This window comes from Branchiostoma floridae, chromosome 1 (genome assembly GCF_000003815.2).
Source record: "Branchiostoma floridae strain S238N-H82 chromosome 1, Bfl_VNyyK, whole genome shotgun sequence".
Classification (NCBI taxonomy): domain Eukaryota; kingdom Metazoa; phylum Chordata; class Leptocardii; order Amphioxiformes; family Branchiostomatidae; genus Branchiostoma; species Branchiostoma floridae.
In genome coordinates this window covers 5,277,004-5,296,331 of record NC_049979.1, presented here as the reverse complement: position 1 = coordinate 5,296,331, position 19,328 = coordinate 5,277,004, and the positions used below count along the sequence as shown (strand labels likewise).

Sequence of the window (19,328 nt, the reverse complement as noted above, 5' to 3'; positions counted from 1 at the left end):
ATCATGATCGTAGATAACTCATAGAAAACATAAATCAAAATAAGTTTCCCATTGCAGCTCCTTGATTGCAGCAACTCTTACTGAACAGAAAAACCACAAGTTTTAAAACATCTTTTCCTTCACCCCATACAACAATCAGGCGCCTGATATGGAGCGATGATGACTACTAGTATCCGTGGGATGAAAAAGATTTAATGAAATAAACAGACAAACATAGGTGATACTGGTAGGGTTAGGCATCTCACTGCGTCATAATTCAATCAATTCCTACTTTCCGAAACGGTCACGTTGTGAGCCTACGTAAAGTAATCGGAGTTTGTGTATCAGTCAGTGTGACAATTTATTTATTAATTAGGAAATGTGATAGACGGTCGGTGGCAATGTATTACGTTAGTCGCCTTGTCTCTGTTGAAGCAATGTTGTTGGTTCAACGGTAACTAATAACGTTTCATTTCCCTGGACTCACGATGAACATGACACATCAGTACACCTGAACCAAGGAGCCGGTTGAAAAACCTTTTTCCTTCAAATGGTTGTTGAACCAAGGTGGTTCAACGCAAGACTTATTCCGAACTTGATATCAGATGCGCACCGTCAACGGAAGCGACACAGTTATTGAATCTTATTGATACGCATTTCATTCTCCTTACTTTTTTACTCAGAAGGCATTTTTGACAGACTTGGCCTTTCTTTGTTCCTGCCATGTGATGATAATCATCATTCCCAGGCGTTGTATTTCCAATGGCACCTTGGATTATTTTGATAGGGGATGATATAGTGTATCGAGAAGACATAAACTTCTGTTGACACATAATCTTATCAAAACTGAATGCAAAACATCAATATATTTTATTGATAAAGTGAAAATAATATAAATGCGTCCATAATGTATTATTTTGCTGCAGAATATGTGAGTATTCAAAGTCTTTACCCCTATACTGCTCCAACATTCAACCGTCCAGCTATGCTAACGCAGTGCATCCTGGGTAGAAAATTGGTATTCAAAATGGCGGAGGCAGCGTCGAAAGATGAAAAGCAAGGTAAGGCCCAGTTTTACATATTCATATTTCAATTTAGCATAATTTATTTGCGCTTTATTTGATTGCTACGTTCAGAATCTTTGATTTATGTTGTTTCTATGTGTGTTCTATCATGAGTTGATGTTCTTGACCGAGTATTTTGCCCCGAGTTGTGATGCGATTTGCGACGGACTTATTCATGTGGATCATTGCCGCCCCGAACATCGCCAAAGGTGTCACCAAGAAATGTAAATATTATGGTGATTTCTGCTAAATCTGGGCATTCCTCTCCTTCTCTAGGTATGGATAACGTTTACTGATCTCTTGGAATTTATAGCAAGGGGTGATTTTGGTCATTGAGTCTGATGTTTTGCCTAAAAACGCGTTGATTTTCACTCGCGTCCTGCCCCTTGCCAGGGCTTTACCGACGCCGTTGCATTCTTAATCTGTCAAGACCACTCGTCGATGCTTGCCGTAAAATTGAGCGATTCCTTCTAGATCAACTTCCTACACGTCAAAATAGTCCGTTCGCTGGCCTTTGGAGCGCTTCTTGTGCGATTTTGCTCGAACGTGGCCCGACAGACCGCTTTCCAAAATTCAAGAGAGCCGCTGAATGCAAATGAAGTAGACAACAACAAAGGACCGCGTGCTAAGTGATACAGTCATACACGGGGACGATTTGAATATACGCGTATGAAAATCACTCGCACTTTGCCCAATGGGCGCGGCAATCTAGCCGTCCCTAGTAAAATCACATGTTAATGAACAATTAGGTCCACAAATAACACTACAGAGGTCTTGCTCGCGGGCATCAAAGTGGAGGGTTTGACACCTCTTTCTTGGCAGGGCCTGGGCTATGGTGCACGGGCAAATGTATGGAGCATACCGCCCTGCCGACATGTTGGGGTCCCAGGGCGGGCTGTCTGTCTGTGAACAGTTTATATCACCTCTGGGATCAAACCCGAGTCTTGGCACGATGAGTATTGAGAACTGTGGCCATGTGTGCGGTGCAGTGCGCTTGGGAAGCGACGCTCTCTTCTCCAATGCACCGCTTTAGTACATGACAGGGAATGCTAATAGGTAACTCTTTAAAAATAGGTCACTGGGGAGGGGGGCACAATACTGCTCTTACTCTTAGTAAAAAAAACAAAAAAAACTACTCCTTACTTAGAGTCTTCAGCCAATTAATGTCATTGGAATCATCTTCTGCTCATATATCTATATGTATTATATTTACATGTAGTTGGATGCGTGTCTCCATTTTGTAGCAAAGGCATGAACCATTTTGGGGCATATAAATTAACTTGGCATATCAGTTCCACCAGTATTTGCAACCATGTCTTTTGCGCAGGCCGTCTTTCCTTGCCAATAATCTGATTTTGTCATTCATGGTTGATATTTGTAGTCTCACATCTACAATGAATGTAGGATGTAGAAAACACATTTGTACGTATTTCAATCTATTTGTCAATAAAAGGAATCAAAGGTGTGTTACATGAATATGACCACCAAAATTTATTACAAATTGTGCACCAGTTAAGACATTCACATCATAATAATCTACCATTCAGTCATTCAAATGTTATAGTAACTTATACTACTTACTAGTATCTCTAATTTAATCATACAAACCTGGTATAGGCCCTGCCATGGCCATGGCCACAGGCGAGTCTGGAAGGCAAGGTTAAATCATAGCGAGATGCCATAAGTTATTGGCCAATACTGTAAATGCAGAAATGTTTGCTGTGGTTTTATGTTTGCAGTTTAAAACGACTGCGAATACTCCCACTTCCGCAAAAGTAAATCCCAGCAAACTTAAAATTTGCATTTACAGTACAAGGTTGACCAGGGACTTCTATGTCATGCAGATATGGTACCCAAGGTCTCCTCTGGTTTGGTACATGGAGGGGTGTGCTTGCTTTCATCTGTGTTACTACCTGGCCAATTTCTACTGATACTATCCTATGTTTTAACAGTAAATAACACATTCTTTTCAGAGTTAGTTGCCTGTTGTCAGTGATAATGATTAAATGCAGACTGAACAGCAGAACATCTTGTGCACTTGGCATACAATGCTGTATTGACAGGTTTGTTTACCTTTGAAACACATGGGCTTACATCGTTTTTTTATCTTTCTGTAGAAAACGCTGGCTTGTCAGACCCTCTGATGAAGATGGCAGGAGGCGACTCCTCAGATGTGCAGAAGATGAGGGATGGGGCTGATTCTGAGGGTATGTCACACAGGATCTGTATCTATATAGCTGGTATAACCGCCCTTCAGTGTAACACACCAGCTTCGCAGGCACGCAGCGCGGCAGCAGCTGGTTATATTACAGCAAATGACCCGTCACACCTAACTTTTGCACATCTATCTGCAAGCGTTCTTTAAAACTATCCGGAGAAGATGCCCCTACTGTGCTTGGTGGTAACAAATTAACTCTACTATAGTTCTGGGAAAGTATGAATATTTGAACACATCAATCCTAGGTTGGTTACTCTGGTGCTTGATTATGAAGGCACGACTGTTTCTTTTTTGAGCTGGTATTAGATACTTAGCATGTGGTCGTAAGGATTCCAAGTCTCCAATTCTGTTATATTGAAAAATGATGACTTCCTTTCTAGTTGTGAAATGTATGTTGCTTCCATGGGTTTTCAAAGCCGAGAGTAACTATTGCAAAGTACAAATGTAGCACTAAAATTTTGTTATGTACACAAGTCCAGGCTATTTGAGTATTTCTATCGTTTTCCAAACCAGTGTGTGCCTAACCAAAATTTTATTCCGTAGATGACGGTACCACAGCCAACGGGTCGGTGAATGGGATAGATTTCGTTAGTCAAACATCAGGACTGAGTCAACAACTACAGGACCAGCATGCACTGCATCAGAGCTCTCAACAGGTATTTCATTTCATTTTATTTCTTTAGCCAGGTATATACTCGCAGGACAAAAAGCCCTGTTTTTCAGGAGAACCTGGGTACATCATCCTGGGTATGATATGGTCCTTTCATGGTTATACTACTGATAGATGCACTGTTGTGCTGCCCCTATGGCTGATAAAAGGCTATGGGACGAACGAACGAAGATGCACTGAAGTACCAGGCCCATGCATGTCTGAAAAAGAAGTTATAAACTTATATGAAGGGATGTAGTAAAGTTCTTCAAACACAACCAAAGTAGTACTCATTTCCAACGTTTTGATGTCTGTCTGTCCATCATCAGGGTTCGAATGGCTGGATCTGCTTCTCGCTGCTACTTATAGCCAATGTAGGTGGCGCTGCAGCAGCAAGAATGCCGTCCCAAACATTACTCAGTTTGTATCCCCCCATTCTAACCCTGATGATGGTACTATTTTTGTTGTGTTTGAAGAACTTTACTATATGAGTATTTACCAACCTGAGGACGTGCACATCTCTCCTTCACCTTAAAAATTCATGTGCAGGCCAGGCAGACGGCAAGTAATAACTGTCTGCCTACCATTGTCATCGGAGACAGATGGATGCCAACAATTTACCAACCTAATGAAACTATTTACAGACATATGAAAGGATGTTGATATTCTCTGTTTCCGCAGCCTCAGCCCCAGGTCCTGTACATCAACCCCCACGTACATGCAGCACAGCTGCAGCAAGAGGCCAGTCAAGCTGCAGCACAGCAGGTCAGAGTTATACACCACTTTTCTATATTGTTGTAACCACCTGGGCAGCAATAGGTTTCTTTGAATTGGCTGTAGTTGGCAATATTGCAATATGTGTCAATCTTGAGAGGAAGTAACTGTGCACAGTACAGTAGAAGTCGCTTATTAGGGAAGGCCATTTGCCAGCTAAATTTTCCCGACTAACCGGCGTTCCCGATTAAAAGATGTTGCTCGAAATGACCCGAGTGGGGATGGGGGAGGGGGGCATCGGTGAACGCATCGCACGCATTGACACAAAGAATACAACACAATCATTTCTACCACAAATAATCAAGTCCATAATTTCATTAAACTCCACAAATATACTTATTAACCACTTTCAGCTTCAAATTTATCTTTTATCGGTAATTGTGATATTGTTATCACATTTTAGTGTCGAAGAACGAACCGCGATGCATCAAAAGATCTGTTACGTTTCGTCCATAGTCTCGGCTTGAAGAAAACAAAGAAATTAACACTGCTAAAACACGTTAAGCTACCGAAAAAAAACGAGGTACATATGCAAACGTATTCTAAATTTGCCAAATGAACAATTGTTTTGATTAATAGAGGACTGATCAAGGGTACAGTGCACGCGCTTACTACGTAAGATTTGTCGACATGTGATACACAGACGAAAAACATCGCTACGTTGTAGGACGAAAACGCTCTTGGTTTTCAGACAAACTTTATGTACTAGGCGAAAATACTCATGACTAACGCATAAATAAACTGTTAATCTTCATATCTACAAATTTTCCAGTTACGATGTCCACAGATTACACTGAAATTTTGCCACAGCCGACAGCGTCATTTTCAAAACATTTCCATCACGAAAACAAAGATGGCGGACGCGGCGTCATGTGTAGTATCCCATGATTCCCCACGGCAACCGCCGGGCCGCGCGCTAGCGACGTAAATTGAATAGAAATCGCGGCCTTTTCGGACTCAAAACAGGCAGTTTTGATACTTTTGGCGATCTGATATCTTTATACGGGAAAATTTTGGTTCATTCCTGCTGATTCTGGTGATTTGTTTGGCATATTTCGGGGTTAACATGCGTTGTAACTTGAATTTTTTTCCCGATTAGCCGATTTGGGCTTTGCAAATATGGGGTGCTGTAAACAATAGCGCCAATGGGAAATGGTTTTGGATTTCAAAATTCTTTGCAACTAACCGGTTTTTGGGACTAAGCGTATTGCAAATAGCTGGCTTCCACTGTATTGTAAATGCAAGAATGTTTGTGGTGGTTTTATATTCACAGTTTTTGCACCGCCAACTTAAAACAACTGTAAACATTTTTCTATTATAGCTTTTGACTACAGTCTATGGCACTATCGCAAACTTAAAACCACCGCGAAAACTCCATTGTCCCGCTACAGCGAAATTAAATCCCCGCAAGCTTAAATGCATTTACATTATCTGTCTGATTTGATCGTCTGAATGTTTGTTGTTTGATGCTAAGTGCCCAGCTCCTGGTTCACGCTACATGCCTTTTTCATTGTTAAGCATGGCAGTAGTATTAGATTAGAGCTGTTTGCTCTTTGTGACAGATAGTTTTTTTTTCTTTGCAGACATCATTAAATCTGGAAGTGAAAGGTGAGGACCTGGAGCAGTCCCAGCAGCAGCAAGAAACACAAGCCCAGCACCAACAACAACAACACCAGCAGCAACAGGTGCAGAATGTGTCACAACTGCACCTGACACAACATCAGCAGCAGCAGCTACTCAACCAGGTATGTGGCCTTCTCTTGCTAGTTAACACACCTTTTAATGGGTGAGAGCTTAAGTTAAGGGCTATTTTCTGGTAGGTTTGATGTACAATAAGGCTATGGCTACGGAAATCTGTTTGGTGGACTATCCTATCTTCACGTAAGCAACGTTAACTACCTTTGTTAAGTTAGACTGAGTTTGACTGTGGAAACTTGATAAAAATGACTATCAAATCTCCTCTACTTCACTCTTGCTATTGGCTTGGACCAATAAGCCTCAAAACACGTGAACCTGTGCAGCCGTAGTGCCGGTATATTCTGTTCATTCTCTAATCGGTCCAACATCCGATCTACTGAATTTTTTCAGGTCCACTGTAAAAATTAGCTATGTGACTTCACGGGTTTTTCTGGGGTTGGTAGGGAAACAAGAAACACAACATTTTTTTACCTAGTCCTAGCTGACACATCACACAGCTGAAAATCCGAGAACCAACAAATTAGATTTGTGTGGCCTTTGACGTGGCATGTCCAGAGGAGTAAGATGTGCACTCCCAGCAAGGATGTTTTACGTACTACGTTCGGGAACATTCCAATATCAAGTAATTACGTCACAATACAATAGGATAAGTTCTGTTTGCACTAACTCTGTCTAGTACATATAGCACTGATAGTATTTGTCTCGTTTTGAAGATTAAGACGGCAGATGGTTGTCGAAATGTTTAATTGAAGAATGAAAGGAGGTTGTGCAACGAAGAAGACTTTGTTCAATAAGATGTGCACTGTTCCGCAGGCGCAGCTTGTTCTGCAGCAGCAGGTGCAGCAGGGAACCCTTCTGGCAGCCATCCAGCCGCAGGTCAGCCAGCAGCAACCGCAGCAGCAGCAGACTGTGCAGCCGCAGCAGTTCCTGACTGTACAGAACCCACAGATAGCTGTCACACCTCAGGTTAGCCTCCTTCATACTCATACTGGTACACACCACAGGTTAGCCTCCTTCATACTCATACTGGTACACAGCTCTACACCCGGTACCGCCACAGCCATTCCTGACTGTACAGAACCCACAGATAGCTGTCACACCTCAGGTTAGCTTCCTTCATACTCATACTGGTACACAGCTCTACCCTCCCAGTGGTACAGCCACAGCAGTTCCTGACTGTACAGAACCCACAGATAGCTGTCACACCATAGGTTAGCTTCCTTCATACTTATACTTGACCGTACAGAATCCACAGATAGCTGTCACACCACAGGTTAGCCTCCTTCTTACTCATACTGGTACACAACTCTACCCTCCCCTGCCATCACACCACATTCACTAGTCTTCTCGTACTGAATTAGGTCCAGGTCCAGACCCTTAGGACCTGAAGCGGACCTGGACCTGAATTTACCGGTACCCACCCTTACTGATGACTATATGATATTGACCCTGTGTCTGCACAGACGACCACCTCAGCCATCCAGCTGACAGCTGCAGACCTGAGCCAGCTGCAGCAGCTGCAGCAGCAGAACCTGAACCTGCAGCAGTACGTGCTGTTCCAGCCTGGACAGGTCAGCGCATGTTTCATCTAGCCTCTACCAGGCCAGAAGTTACACAAATAGAGTCAATAGTACGCTAGGGGAGTCGGTTGGCCAGAAGAATCATGTGGTGACGAAATGATTCTTCTGGTCGACCAACTCCCCTAGCATGTTTCATCTATGATAGAGCTCTGTTCTAACTTACTGGTGGTGTCAAAACCTACCTAGAAGAAGAAGTCAGTGATAAAGTGTTGAAAAAAGCAAAATGTTGCCTAGCTTTTCACCCTCCTGTTGTGTAATCATAATGTCACCTACCTTGTTGTGAAACATTTTGTAGTTTCTAGATTATAATTCCTATAATGCTGTGAAGTTTTATTTTATGTTGGGGAAGGCACTAGTGGTTATGTGTATATGAAGTTGAAGGTTATCTTTATTGACATGTTCACGAAATGTGGGTGTCTTATTAAGGTCATTTTTTTTCTAGTGACATCTTAGCTCTGCCACAAGAAGAAGAAACTATTAAAGACAGAGGACACATGTTGCGATAGTTTACAAGAACAGACACTAATTCAGTTACTAACTCTGTTTACACATTCCAGCTCGGCAATGGTCAGTTTTTCCTGGCCCAGCCGCAGATGCCAGGGATTCAACAAGTACAGCAGGTGAGTCAGCCATGAAGGGTTACTTAGGCCAAGTTTATTATAATCAACAATCCTTCTGATCTCATTCACGGGGACAGTGGCATTTTTACCTGCGAAATGTTAGGGTCACATTTCCAGTCGGAAGCTCGACTGGGCAGTTTTTGGGACAGTAAATTGTGATTTGAAACTTACTCACTGAAAGACAGCAAAAAGTGCAAGAGGTAACAAAAAAATCATTCAAGAGCATAACTTGTGCATATGTATTGATATATAACTTGAATATTCATTTCTGGAAGGTTCATGTGGGTCTAGTATTATACAATGTCTCATCAGGCACTTTGTTTCTAAAATGTGGACGTAGTAAATGCAGAAATGTTCGCGGAGGTTTTATGTTCGCGGTTTTCGTGTTGCCAATTCACAGTGAACTTAAAACTACCGCAAACATTTTTCTATGGCAGTAAATGACTACAGTACATGACGCTACCGCGAACTCAAAACCCCGCAAACAGTCTATTTTCCCGCTATCGCGAAATTAAATCCCCGCAAATACATTTACAGTAATACATTTAGAGGTGCACATGAAACAGAGCTGCATGTTGGTGACCCATTCCACACATTTTCCCCTGTCTGTCCAAGATTGCGCCTCAGGTGACCCAGACGCAGGCCCAGCCCACCACACAGCAGACCACCACGGCGGCCGCCCAGCCCACCATCGTGCAGACGCAGCAGGGAGCAGCCATCCTGCAGGCACCGCAGCAGCAGATCCCGCAGCAGAACATTCTGCAGGTCGGTGAATAGTTTAGGTTTGGTTTGGTTTTAATTAGGATCTCCATTAGTGACTAATAAGTCACTATTCGTCCTGGAGTCCAGGTGAATCGTACTCATTTTCACTTGAGTGAAGTGAGGAAAGTCGTGTCAATTGCCTTTCCCAAGGGCACAAGATTGGTGACGTGGCAGGGTTCGAACTCAGGACCTTTTGGGCCTTAGCCTAACACTCTGCCGATTGCGCCATGCGATCTCACATGCAATAGTTTTATCAGGTCACTGAATAAAGAGACTCAAAATATGCACCCACTGCGCTGGATAAAGGAGGCTGTTTGGATCAGAAAGTCTACTCCAGTTATGAACCGAGATGAGGGGGGACAGACTCAGTCATGTGTGGGACAGTATTCTTAAGAAGTACACAAAACTGTGACATAATTTCACTGTTAATTGACAACAGTTATGGATGTTTTACACTCCATTTGTTAAAGACCGCATTGTAAATATTTGCATCAAGCTGTCTGTAAACACACCTGAACTGTGAGCAGCGACACCTGTCCTGCAGTACAATGTGCACCAGTCAGAATTACCCTGAAGAAGGTGACACTTTCACTGAAACGTCAGTGAGAATAAAATAATGCCTACCCTGCCTATGTGCCTAGGCCAGTGACTGGCCCCTTGCTCCCTCCGTGAAAATAATGGTTGTGTAAAAAAGAGTCTCTTTATTCATTCTGCAGGTGGCCGCCACGCAGGGCAGTGTGTCCACGATCGGTCAGCAGGTGCTGACGCTCTCGCAAGCCCAGCTACCTGTCACCACCCACACTCAGCCACAGATACAGACTATACAGGTAAGCATTTCTTAAGTCACTTCCACAGAAGCAAAGCATCCTTTTTCCCTCATAATCCTCCTAACAGGAGGAAGTTCCATGCTTAGAGCTTCTTTCCTAGAACTACATCGCTATGGAATAAGCTTCCAAGGACTTGCTTCCCTATGGGGTACAATCTGAAACTGTTTAAGTCACGGGTTAACAGACATCTTTCTTCCCAAAACACTTTAGTGGCTCCATTGAGCCTTGTTGTGAATCCTAAGTAAATAGAAAAAAAAAGGTTGCCCAAATTCTAGAAGTTTCTACCTTCTGTAAGGTTTGTATGGTTCAATTTTATACTTATCAAGATAGCCAAATGATGGACCTCTCTTTCAGATCCAGAAGTCAGCAGTGACGTCTTCAGGCCCGTCAGGAGACGAGCCCAGTCAGCTGGAGGAGTTGGAACAGTTTGCTAAGATGTTTAAACAAAGGCGCATCAAGCTTGGCTTCACGCAAGTACGTGGATGTGTTTCTTTACTGTAGATGTGTAGTGTGGTGCTTCTGTAACAGTCCGACTCAGCAGTTAGTGGAAAAAGTAACATTTAAGTACAAATGAGAACTTTCCTGGACAGCTAGTAGACAAGAATGTACGCATAAAGCTGTAACGCTTCTTAACCTTTATCCATGGAGTAGCCTTTATCCGTTGTATTAAAAAACACTGTATTTAGGGGTATCAAGTCCACAGAGGGTAGCTTCAAATGGCAATAATTTCCACATATTACAGTTTGACACCACCATCTGTCAACTTGATATCCCTTAATAACCGTGTTTTTTAATACAACGGATAAAGTTTACTCCATGAATAAAGGTGAACTAGTGTTAACTCTTTTTGCTTGCCTTTCAGGGAGATGTGGGTCTTGCCATGGGGAAACTGTACGGGAACGATTTTAGTCAGACCACCATCTCGCGGTTCGAGGCCCTCAACCTGAGCTTCAAGAACATGTGCAAGTTGAAGCCCCTGTTGGAGAAGTGGCTGCAGGACGCAGACTCCAGCATGGCCAACCCTGGTGCGCTGGGGAGTCCCCACGGAAGCATCGAGGTCCTGGGCAGGAGACGGAAGAAAAGAACCAGCATCGAGACCAATGTTAGGTGAGGATTGATTATGCAGCATTTAAGTTCACGGGGATTTGATTTCGCGGTAGCGGAAAAAGGGACTTTTCGCGGTGGATTTAAGTTCGCGGTAACACCATAGACTGCAGTCTAATACCATAATGTTCGCGGTGGTTTTTAGTTCGCGGTGAAGTGGTCACCGCGAAAACCGCGAACATTAATCCACCGCGAACATTTCTGCATTTACAGTATTATCAGTGATCTGAGTAAGTGCTAGAATGGGCCTCTACATCCCACCATTACTACTGTAAATGCAGAAATTTTTGCGATGGTTTTATGTTCGCAGTTTTCGTGAGGCAGTCTTACCGCGAACATTTTTCTATTACAGTATGTGGACAAGATATCTAAGACTTGAGATTTTACTGAATGGCGTAACATTTCATGCACTTTTGTCTTGCAGAGTTGCTTTGGAAAAAGCGTTCATTCAGAATCCCAAACCCACCTCCGAGGAGATCGGAATCATAGCGGAACAGCTCGGCATGGAGAAGGAGGTGGTCAGGGTCTGGTTCTGCAACCGGCGACAGAAGGAGAAGCGGATCAACCCCCAGTCTTCCCTCAACCAGGCGGACACCATCGTCACCTCACCCATATCAACCAACTCAACCGTTGGCACCACTATCGGTTCAACCATAGCATCCACCATCGGTTCTCCCATCGGTTCCACTTTGGGATCGCTTAGCCCACAGATAGGTTCCACCATAGGTGCTGTACAGGTGGGGTCGACTATTGGTTCACCTATAGGGTCGACCATTGGCTCCCAAGTTGTGTCCTCAGTTGGTTCTCCTATAGGCTCCGCCATTGGTTCCCACGTCGTGTCCTCCATGGGTTCACCTATAGGGTCCAGCATTAGTCCTCATGTTGTTTCCACTATTGGCTCACATGTAGGGTCCTCTATTGGCTCACACGCAGTTTCTACTATTGGGTCACCATTGGGGTCTACGATTGGTTCGCACGTAGTTTCCGCCATTGCTGGCTCACAGGCAGTGTCCACTATCGATTCGGCAGTAGGCTCGCAGACGGTCTCTACTATCGGCGCTCCAGTAGGTACGACGATTAGCCCGGCAAGCGCGGCCTCCACCGTTGGTTCGACGGTTTCAACCTTGGGATCGGCCATTTCGACCCTGGGGTCTCAAGTTGTGGGGATTCCCCACACCACCTTCACAGTTACTCAGATTCAGCAGAGCCCACCAAAGACTCAACCACAGACACTGGCGCAAACACAGTAGTGAAGGGTACGGATAGGAACTGGCGGCGTCATAAGTATTTTATTGTATACCAGTTACATGGAGGCATTTGAGATGCTGTTCCTTCGATACGTCTCGACAGTCAAAATTCAATCGTACTTCCGTTTTAATCACAGGCAGTCAAGGCAAGGAGAGTGGTGTTGGCAATGTCAATGCCACACGAACTTTGAATGCATCAACTTTCTTTTTGGCACTGAGATATACAGGCAAAGTTGTGGACCATGTGGGCTTTCCGGAACAACTGATGGGTTTTCAGCCCGATAGTAGCAAAGCTGTGTGTTGTTGAGCCAGTCAGATTCACCTGTGTGGTGACTTGTTCTCAGACTAGTCAGAGCAAAGATGCGTCCTCTCCTACCCTCACCTGTACACATTTTTTGTACCATTTTGTACTTGTTGAAAAGATGGTGTTCTGGGGGATAGTGTAATGTCAACAGTATTGTATCAGTGCTGTGTGTATCCAGTTATAAACGGTGTTGTATTAGGTGTACGGTATTAATGTATTTTAATAGGCATGATAAGGAAATGAAATATGTATCCTAGTGCTATACAAGCAATAGGTGGTGGACTGGTGGCTACCCATATCACAAATAACTGCAATCAAGGCTAGTTTATATTACCATGCTCCTTACTCCAACTCCCTCTTGTAATGTTAAGAAGCTTCAGACACATGCAGACAAAAATTTTTTAACAAACCTCGACTCATTCAACAGAAGCAGATCACAAGACGCATATTAAGCTTTTTGAAGTTGTCAGGGTATGGACGAAACGGCAAAGCTGAATAATCTGTGCCCTCGTGAACAACACGATTACTTTGCCTGGCATATTTTGCCTGCATATTGAGTACATATGGCTCAATTCAACAGCTTTCTTCTTGGAAAGACGTTACAGTATTTTTGTGATGCAAGTCAGTGAATCTTTTACACCTTTTGAATTCTAATTGATTTAGTGGTAAATTTAGCTGACTAAGCATGTGACAGTTTCTGAGCTGTCTGCAACCAGATACCAGTAAGTGTTAGAACAAAAGCCCACATTCAAATGAAACCGTACACACAGTCGCTTTACTTTATCCCACTTGACCCCCAGTGACAACTTGCCTACTATTTATTGTACATTTGACCAAGTAGCTCTGGGTAGAAACATGGGCAGTCTCTAGTCATAAGGAGCACAGACCAAGTCTAAAGTCACTGTATGTATTTTGTGTACATAGCTGTAGTGAAGTATTTGTAGCTGTTGTCAAGCATGTATGTTAGTTCTATGTATATTAGTAGCGAAAACTGTGTTGCTAACGATACCTCACAACCCATAACACATGGTGCCAAGAGACAGACGTGAGGCAGACTTTCACTTTGTTGACGGATAGATAGATTCTGTATATTCCAGTTGAAGCAAAAAAAAAAAACATGTATAAAGTTACATTTACACCCTGAGACTTTCAAATGATGTGTTTGTCAGGTTTTCTTTGCTGATTGTATAATGCTGTTATACTCAGTATTGAGCAATGGCATGTGTGCTATCAGTGTACTGTAATATTCAAGTCTCATTCTCAAGTTTTTTCAATAGGATTTTCTTACCCGCAGTTTTCTGAATTAACCCCTCAGCTTTGTATCAAGATATCTGGAAGTATTATGGTATCATAGATGTATTTATAGGAGGGAGCCATTTTAGTGATGCATGACCTTACGTATCTCATGTCCATTGTGCATGAAGATGTGGTCGTTTCTACTCAAACTGTGGGTTCTGCAAACCCTGATCAGTCAAGCCATACCCGTAGTCTCACCCATGTCATTTTAAACCATGCATTTTCTGAATTAATGGACAGTCAGTGGAGGAAAAACACATTCTGTTGAGTAGGGACACTGGAACAGTACACCTGCATGTTAACCGGTCATGCCTTGGTGTACAATCCAATTTGGTAGAAATTATATTGTGTAACTGTTTATAGGATGTAGATATTTTAGTTACTTCTCACATGTGTACAATATGCTGGCTTCAAGTACTATTTTTATACAGTAAACTTTTGTACTGCATTTAAATGAATTTTAGTACATTCTGTAATATTATTGCAATGGGTAGGCTTGTATTAGATAATCCATATAGCGGTCTAACAATGTTGTATTTGTCGTATTGTTCACTGATAATGTGCCTGTGAAGTGTATGCTTTTCACATTACATGTATTGATAATGATGGAATGGTGAAATGTGTTGTAATCAAGGTGCATGGGCAGTCTGCCTTGATTTTGTTCGATTGGCAGGTAGTTACAACATCATAGTACAAAAGGGAGATGAAGGAATGCTGTGCCATAGGTGTACTGCAAGGAATGGACCTTCAAAGGAAAATTGTATGAATGAAAAGTGGATGTCAACAGAGTTAAGAACAGTAAAAGAAGTTAGTTAATCAACCAACAAAAATAGGCATAAAATCAGAGCACTGCTGTGAGGCACATTGTTGTACAACACAGTTTGATTTGCAGTGGTTCTGGTATAAACCTAGCCTGGGTACCACCTGGAAAGTAGTTCGCTCCGGCGTTCATTATATACTATATACAGTCGCTTCTAACTCTGACATTCATTATACACTGCATATATGGCTTATCTGCTGTTCTGTCTGGGATCCTGGACCACGTTAATGTCTGGAATTGTCCAAATTTTGGACGCAGATGCTGATTGGTCCCTAAATAATGATAATGAATAATAATACATTGCTGATTGGTCCCTACACATGAGCGAATTATAGAATCTGTTCAAGCGGTTGTTCGAACAGGCATTCCGTCTGCTTGTGGGAGGCCTGTTGTCACATCGAACGAATGCTCTAGAACCCATTTGTTACTTCGCTCATTAACTGACGTTAGCACCAAACGGTTTGAATGTGCAGGTCCCCAGACGGATAGCAGAAGCAAACATAAGAGTGTACTACTGTCCAGATGGTACCCAGGCTAGTATAAACCACCACACAGGCAACGTTCATGCACTGTATAATGAACTTCTCCTCCCTGTGAAAGGGTGATCATTCCAGTCAGCAGTTGTTGTTATTCAGCAGTTATCGTAACATCAAGCAACAGGAAATCTTAAGGCTGACGTCAATGGCATACATGATTTAATGTTTATTCACTTAACCACATAACTATATATATATAAATATATACATGTATATTATAATGTGTCAATGTAATGATGTGGGGATGGGTCTGATGATTGTATATCATGACAGAAACCAGAAATAGAGAATACTGTCGATATGGACAGTCAGTCTGTAGATGGCTTCGAAGCTTAGTATCTTAGAGTCAATAAATGTTCTATTTTTTCCATGTTACCCAACCCAACCCACTCAGCACTGTTCAGCCTGGCCTCATTGCTTCAGCCTGTGTGATGAAGGAACCTACTGTAAATGCTGAATTTTCTGTACTGGTATCTACCCCTAAACCTATGAAAGCAAAATAACATCAGGTCCAGACCACAAGTCTGGCATAACTATGTAAGTCCCTCATAGCAAGAATATGTGTTCACGCTGATAGCAGAGTGCTGTGGTGTTATGGTTAGTAATCCGCTACATCACGTAGTCAGGGCTTCAATCCCAATCAACCTGTGCCTGCATCAGTCCAGATTTTGTGAAAAGTAAAAAAGGAAGTAAGAAGCCCTATAAAGCACACAAAAGTGATTGCTTCCATACCAGGTCACCAATACTTTGTGTTGCGAGATGCAAATCTGAAGGAGAGAGAAAGAGCATATGGTAATTTCAGATGACGGACAACTGCATGAAGAGATCATGACAGTGTTCTAAGATGTGATGTGAAAGAGAATCTTAGAACGGGGTCAAAACTTTCTTCCCAGAAATTCAGTGCATTGGCTCCCCCTGGTGGTCTAAGTTATATTGCACCATTTGGAAATCCAAACCTTACAGCATTCGAGGAGAAAATTGGATCTCTTGATAGGCAAACATATAATATAGAAATACTTTTGTTTAAGTCTTCATGTTTAAACAATATTAGGGTTGAAATTCGAAATATAGTAGCCCTTTTTACAGTAATTTTTCACTCAAAATACAAATCTGACCACTAAAATGCAGACTTAAAGTAAATTAACCAGAAATGCCAGTAACTCAAAGTCCAACAAAAAACAAGAACACAAGTCTGTATGGATCAGTTGGTTTAATACATTGTTGTACATATAAAAAGGGTAAACAGTATGTCAAATCTCTTCAACATACTTGTTAAGTAATTACACAAGTAGGAACAATTGCATCCCATGCCCGGCAACCTCCCATCTGCACAGTGCCAACTGTAAGCATGCAAACAAACTCCAAACTGTAGACTTTCTTTTGTAATGCTTGGTGATAGATATTGCAAACCCTGGAGAACGTTAGAGTTTAAAGGACCAACCATTGCACCCTTATCCATTCAGCTTCATTAGCAAACCTGATGAGTGGATATAAAAACTCTTCTTTCACCAGCTACACTTCCCGGCAAGAAACAAACAATTTGTCAAGGTTGTAAGTAAAATGGGCCACTTCTTCTGTTCCACCAAAGCTAAACAAAATGGCAGTGTTTTCAGTGGAAATGCCGTTCCTCTATTTCAACTATCCGCAGAAATACAGCCCCATTTAACAAGTGTGGATTGGCGTATAGGATGTGGCGAGACATTTGACTGCTTTTCAAATAGCTGCTTTTTAGTGTGAATACTTTGTGACAGAAATCAGTAAGATGGTATGACATATGATCCTATCATAACATTCTGAGTCGCCCAACAAACAAACATACATACACACGGTCACCTGTAGGACCTGGTACACAAATAATGTTACAGTCATCTTTACAAAGCTCTACCCTGCTTAATGGACATGGTTGGGACTAACACAACCAAACATCATTAGTTAATAAGAAAGTGAGTTACACATATACAGTTAGACAGTGCTACCTTTCAAACTATTCCAGCGCTCCCCAAAATGTGAATACATTTTTTAAGCATACCTGCTTCATCTATCTACTTACATATAGAACCACCTCTGATCTTATAAACTTTACTACAAGTATATTGCATGCAGTAAAAAATAACTTTTTACATCCCTGCAGTGCAGCTCTATCTTCAGCCATTTGCTTCAAATATCACCAACAAATAATAAACATTTGCATTTTGCCCTTCATATCTCATTATTAAAGGAGTATTTGACATAACCAGTGTTTATGACATTTGTACATGCCCAAGGCATATCCACAACCCTCAAGCACCCATACAAGCACCCTTATTTCTCAAAAAATACTCCTGAGAAAAATTTGCACTTCGGATTTCTCCCTAACATGACAACCAAAGGGTGCAGATGCTGTGTAATCAATCATAAAGAACACCAATAGTTTATACATTTATCGTTAAGTACAAACACGTACTGCAGGTCATCAACATCATCAACAAACTTGCTGTAGTCCGGCCTTCTCTTGCAGCCAATGTGAGTTAAGGATATACAACCATGTTGTAACTAAGTAGTTCTGTATCCCTTCTTACAGCGAGACAAAATAAAATTACGGAAGGCCCTTTGTATCACTACACAATAATATGTTGCGAAACTACACGGCAAAGCCTGCTACACCCTTATATCACTGTTTTGGCATGGCTATCAATGTCCTCATTTAACTTTTTAAGGCTACTTTTCTACTTGCTCAACTGTGTCTGTTAATGTATATTTTTCACCACATTTGTACTCTGATATGGCCTAAATCTCTGGCTATGGATGTCCATGTTTCACCAAAGTTTCACATGCTGTTCTGATATGACTTCATCTCTCTATTTCTACTCTGATAAGGGGTTGTGTGTATCATTTCTGAGAGTGCCTCAAGTTAGGTACAAATGTGGATCCAGGCATTAATTGTTGATTCTTTTATCATTTCAAAACGACCCAGAACATTGTCTTCATATCACCACACAGCTAATCTCAAAGCAGATCCTACGGTAGCATAAGATAGTATCAAAAGCTGGCAGAGGAGTGAAGCCGGCTTAGGAGTGTGTTTCACTACCGGGCAAGGCAAATGGACACCTTTTGGCTGACTACACTCCTTGGCCAGTTTGGTACTATCATATGCCATTGTAGGATCTGCTTGGAGATTACAAACAGCTACTTCTGGTAGACATACCCCTCTGATGCTAAGTGCTTTGGATGTGTCCTCTAGCTCTGTTACATGAATTAAGGTACCCAATGTGGCCTATCCCTTGATGAAACACACAACCCCAATGGCTGGTTAACTTTCCTGAGGTTACCTTGTATTTATTGATATGAAGGTATTGTACAACCCACTTTTGGCATGGCTTTTTTTTGTGTCAAAAGACTGTAATGGCCTTACTCACAAGCAAACAAACAATGACTAATAATCACATGGTTTTGAACCACATTTCAGTTTCCATTGCTCCCCTTAGGGGACATATATCATTACAAAAATTGCACAAGGCATACTTTTTACAATGTTAATTTAAATTGACATTAGCACGAAGTCTCTGAGAACAACCAAGACTTAGGTACCATCTAAGCTTATATACTCCATGTCAGTTACAAAATGTAATATACAAATATACATTAATACAAATATAAACAAGCATAAGTACACAAATGCTCTCACGGGAAGCAGTATTCTGCAGGATCTTTGGAGACACGCACTACAAGGTCCTTGGTGCTGAACATCACCACATTATGGCATGGCAAATGTCACTATACGATAATCCTCCAGGACTGTCAACATTTGTGCTTCTGGCAAAGTCCGCCTTGTCACAAGCTCTAATCCTGGGGAAAGTCGTAACGGCATCCG

The 19,328-nt window shown here is 42.1% G+C and overlaps 1 protein-coding gene across 7 annotated transcripts; it reads left to right on the top strand.

Moving 5' to 3' along the window:
- The first annotated feature begins 893 nt into the window (after positions 1 to 893).
- Positions 894 to 15,858, top strand: LOC118413898 (POU domain, class 2, transcription factor 3-like). 7 transcript variants are annotated; one of them, XM_035817575.1, is made up of 14 exons: positions 1,000 to 1,040; positions 1,158 to 1,267; positions 3,161 to 3,250; positions 3,805 to 3,917; positions 4,589 to 4,675; positions 6,268 to 6,429; positions 7,196 to 7,348; positions 7,846 to 7,953; positions 8,520 to 8,582; positions 9,198 to 9,347; positions 10,061 to 10,171; positions 10,526 to 10,645; positions 11,034 to 11,278; positions 11,700 to 15,858. In XM_035817575.1, the coding sequence occupies exons 3-14, from the start codon at positions 3,187 to 3,189 to the stop codon at positions 12,523 to 12,525; spliced, it is 2,202 nt and encodes a 733-aa protein (XP_035673468.1). In that variant the 5' UTR covers positions 1,000 to 1,040; positions 1,158 to 1,267; positions 3,161 to 3,186; the 3' UTR covers positions 12,526 to 15,858. The 7 variants fall into 7 exon arrangements, with proteins under 7 accessions (XP_035673421.1, XP_035673411.1, XP_035673468.1 ...); XM_035817547.1 differs by having other exon boundaries at positions 1,021 to 1,040; positions 1,158 to 1,319; XM_035817528.1 differs by lacking the exon at positions 1,158 to 1,267 and having other exon boundaries at positions 894 to 1,040; positions 4,592 to 4,675.
- The last annotated feature ends 3,470 nt before the right edge of the window (positions 15,859 to 19,328 follow it).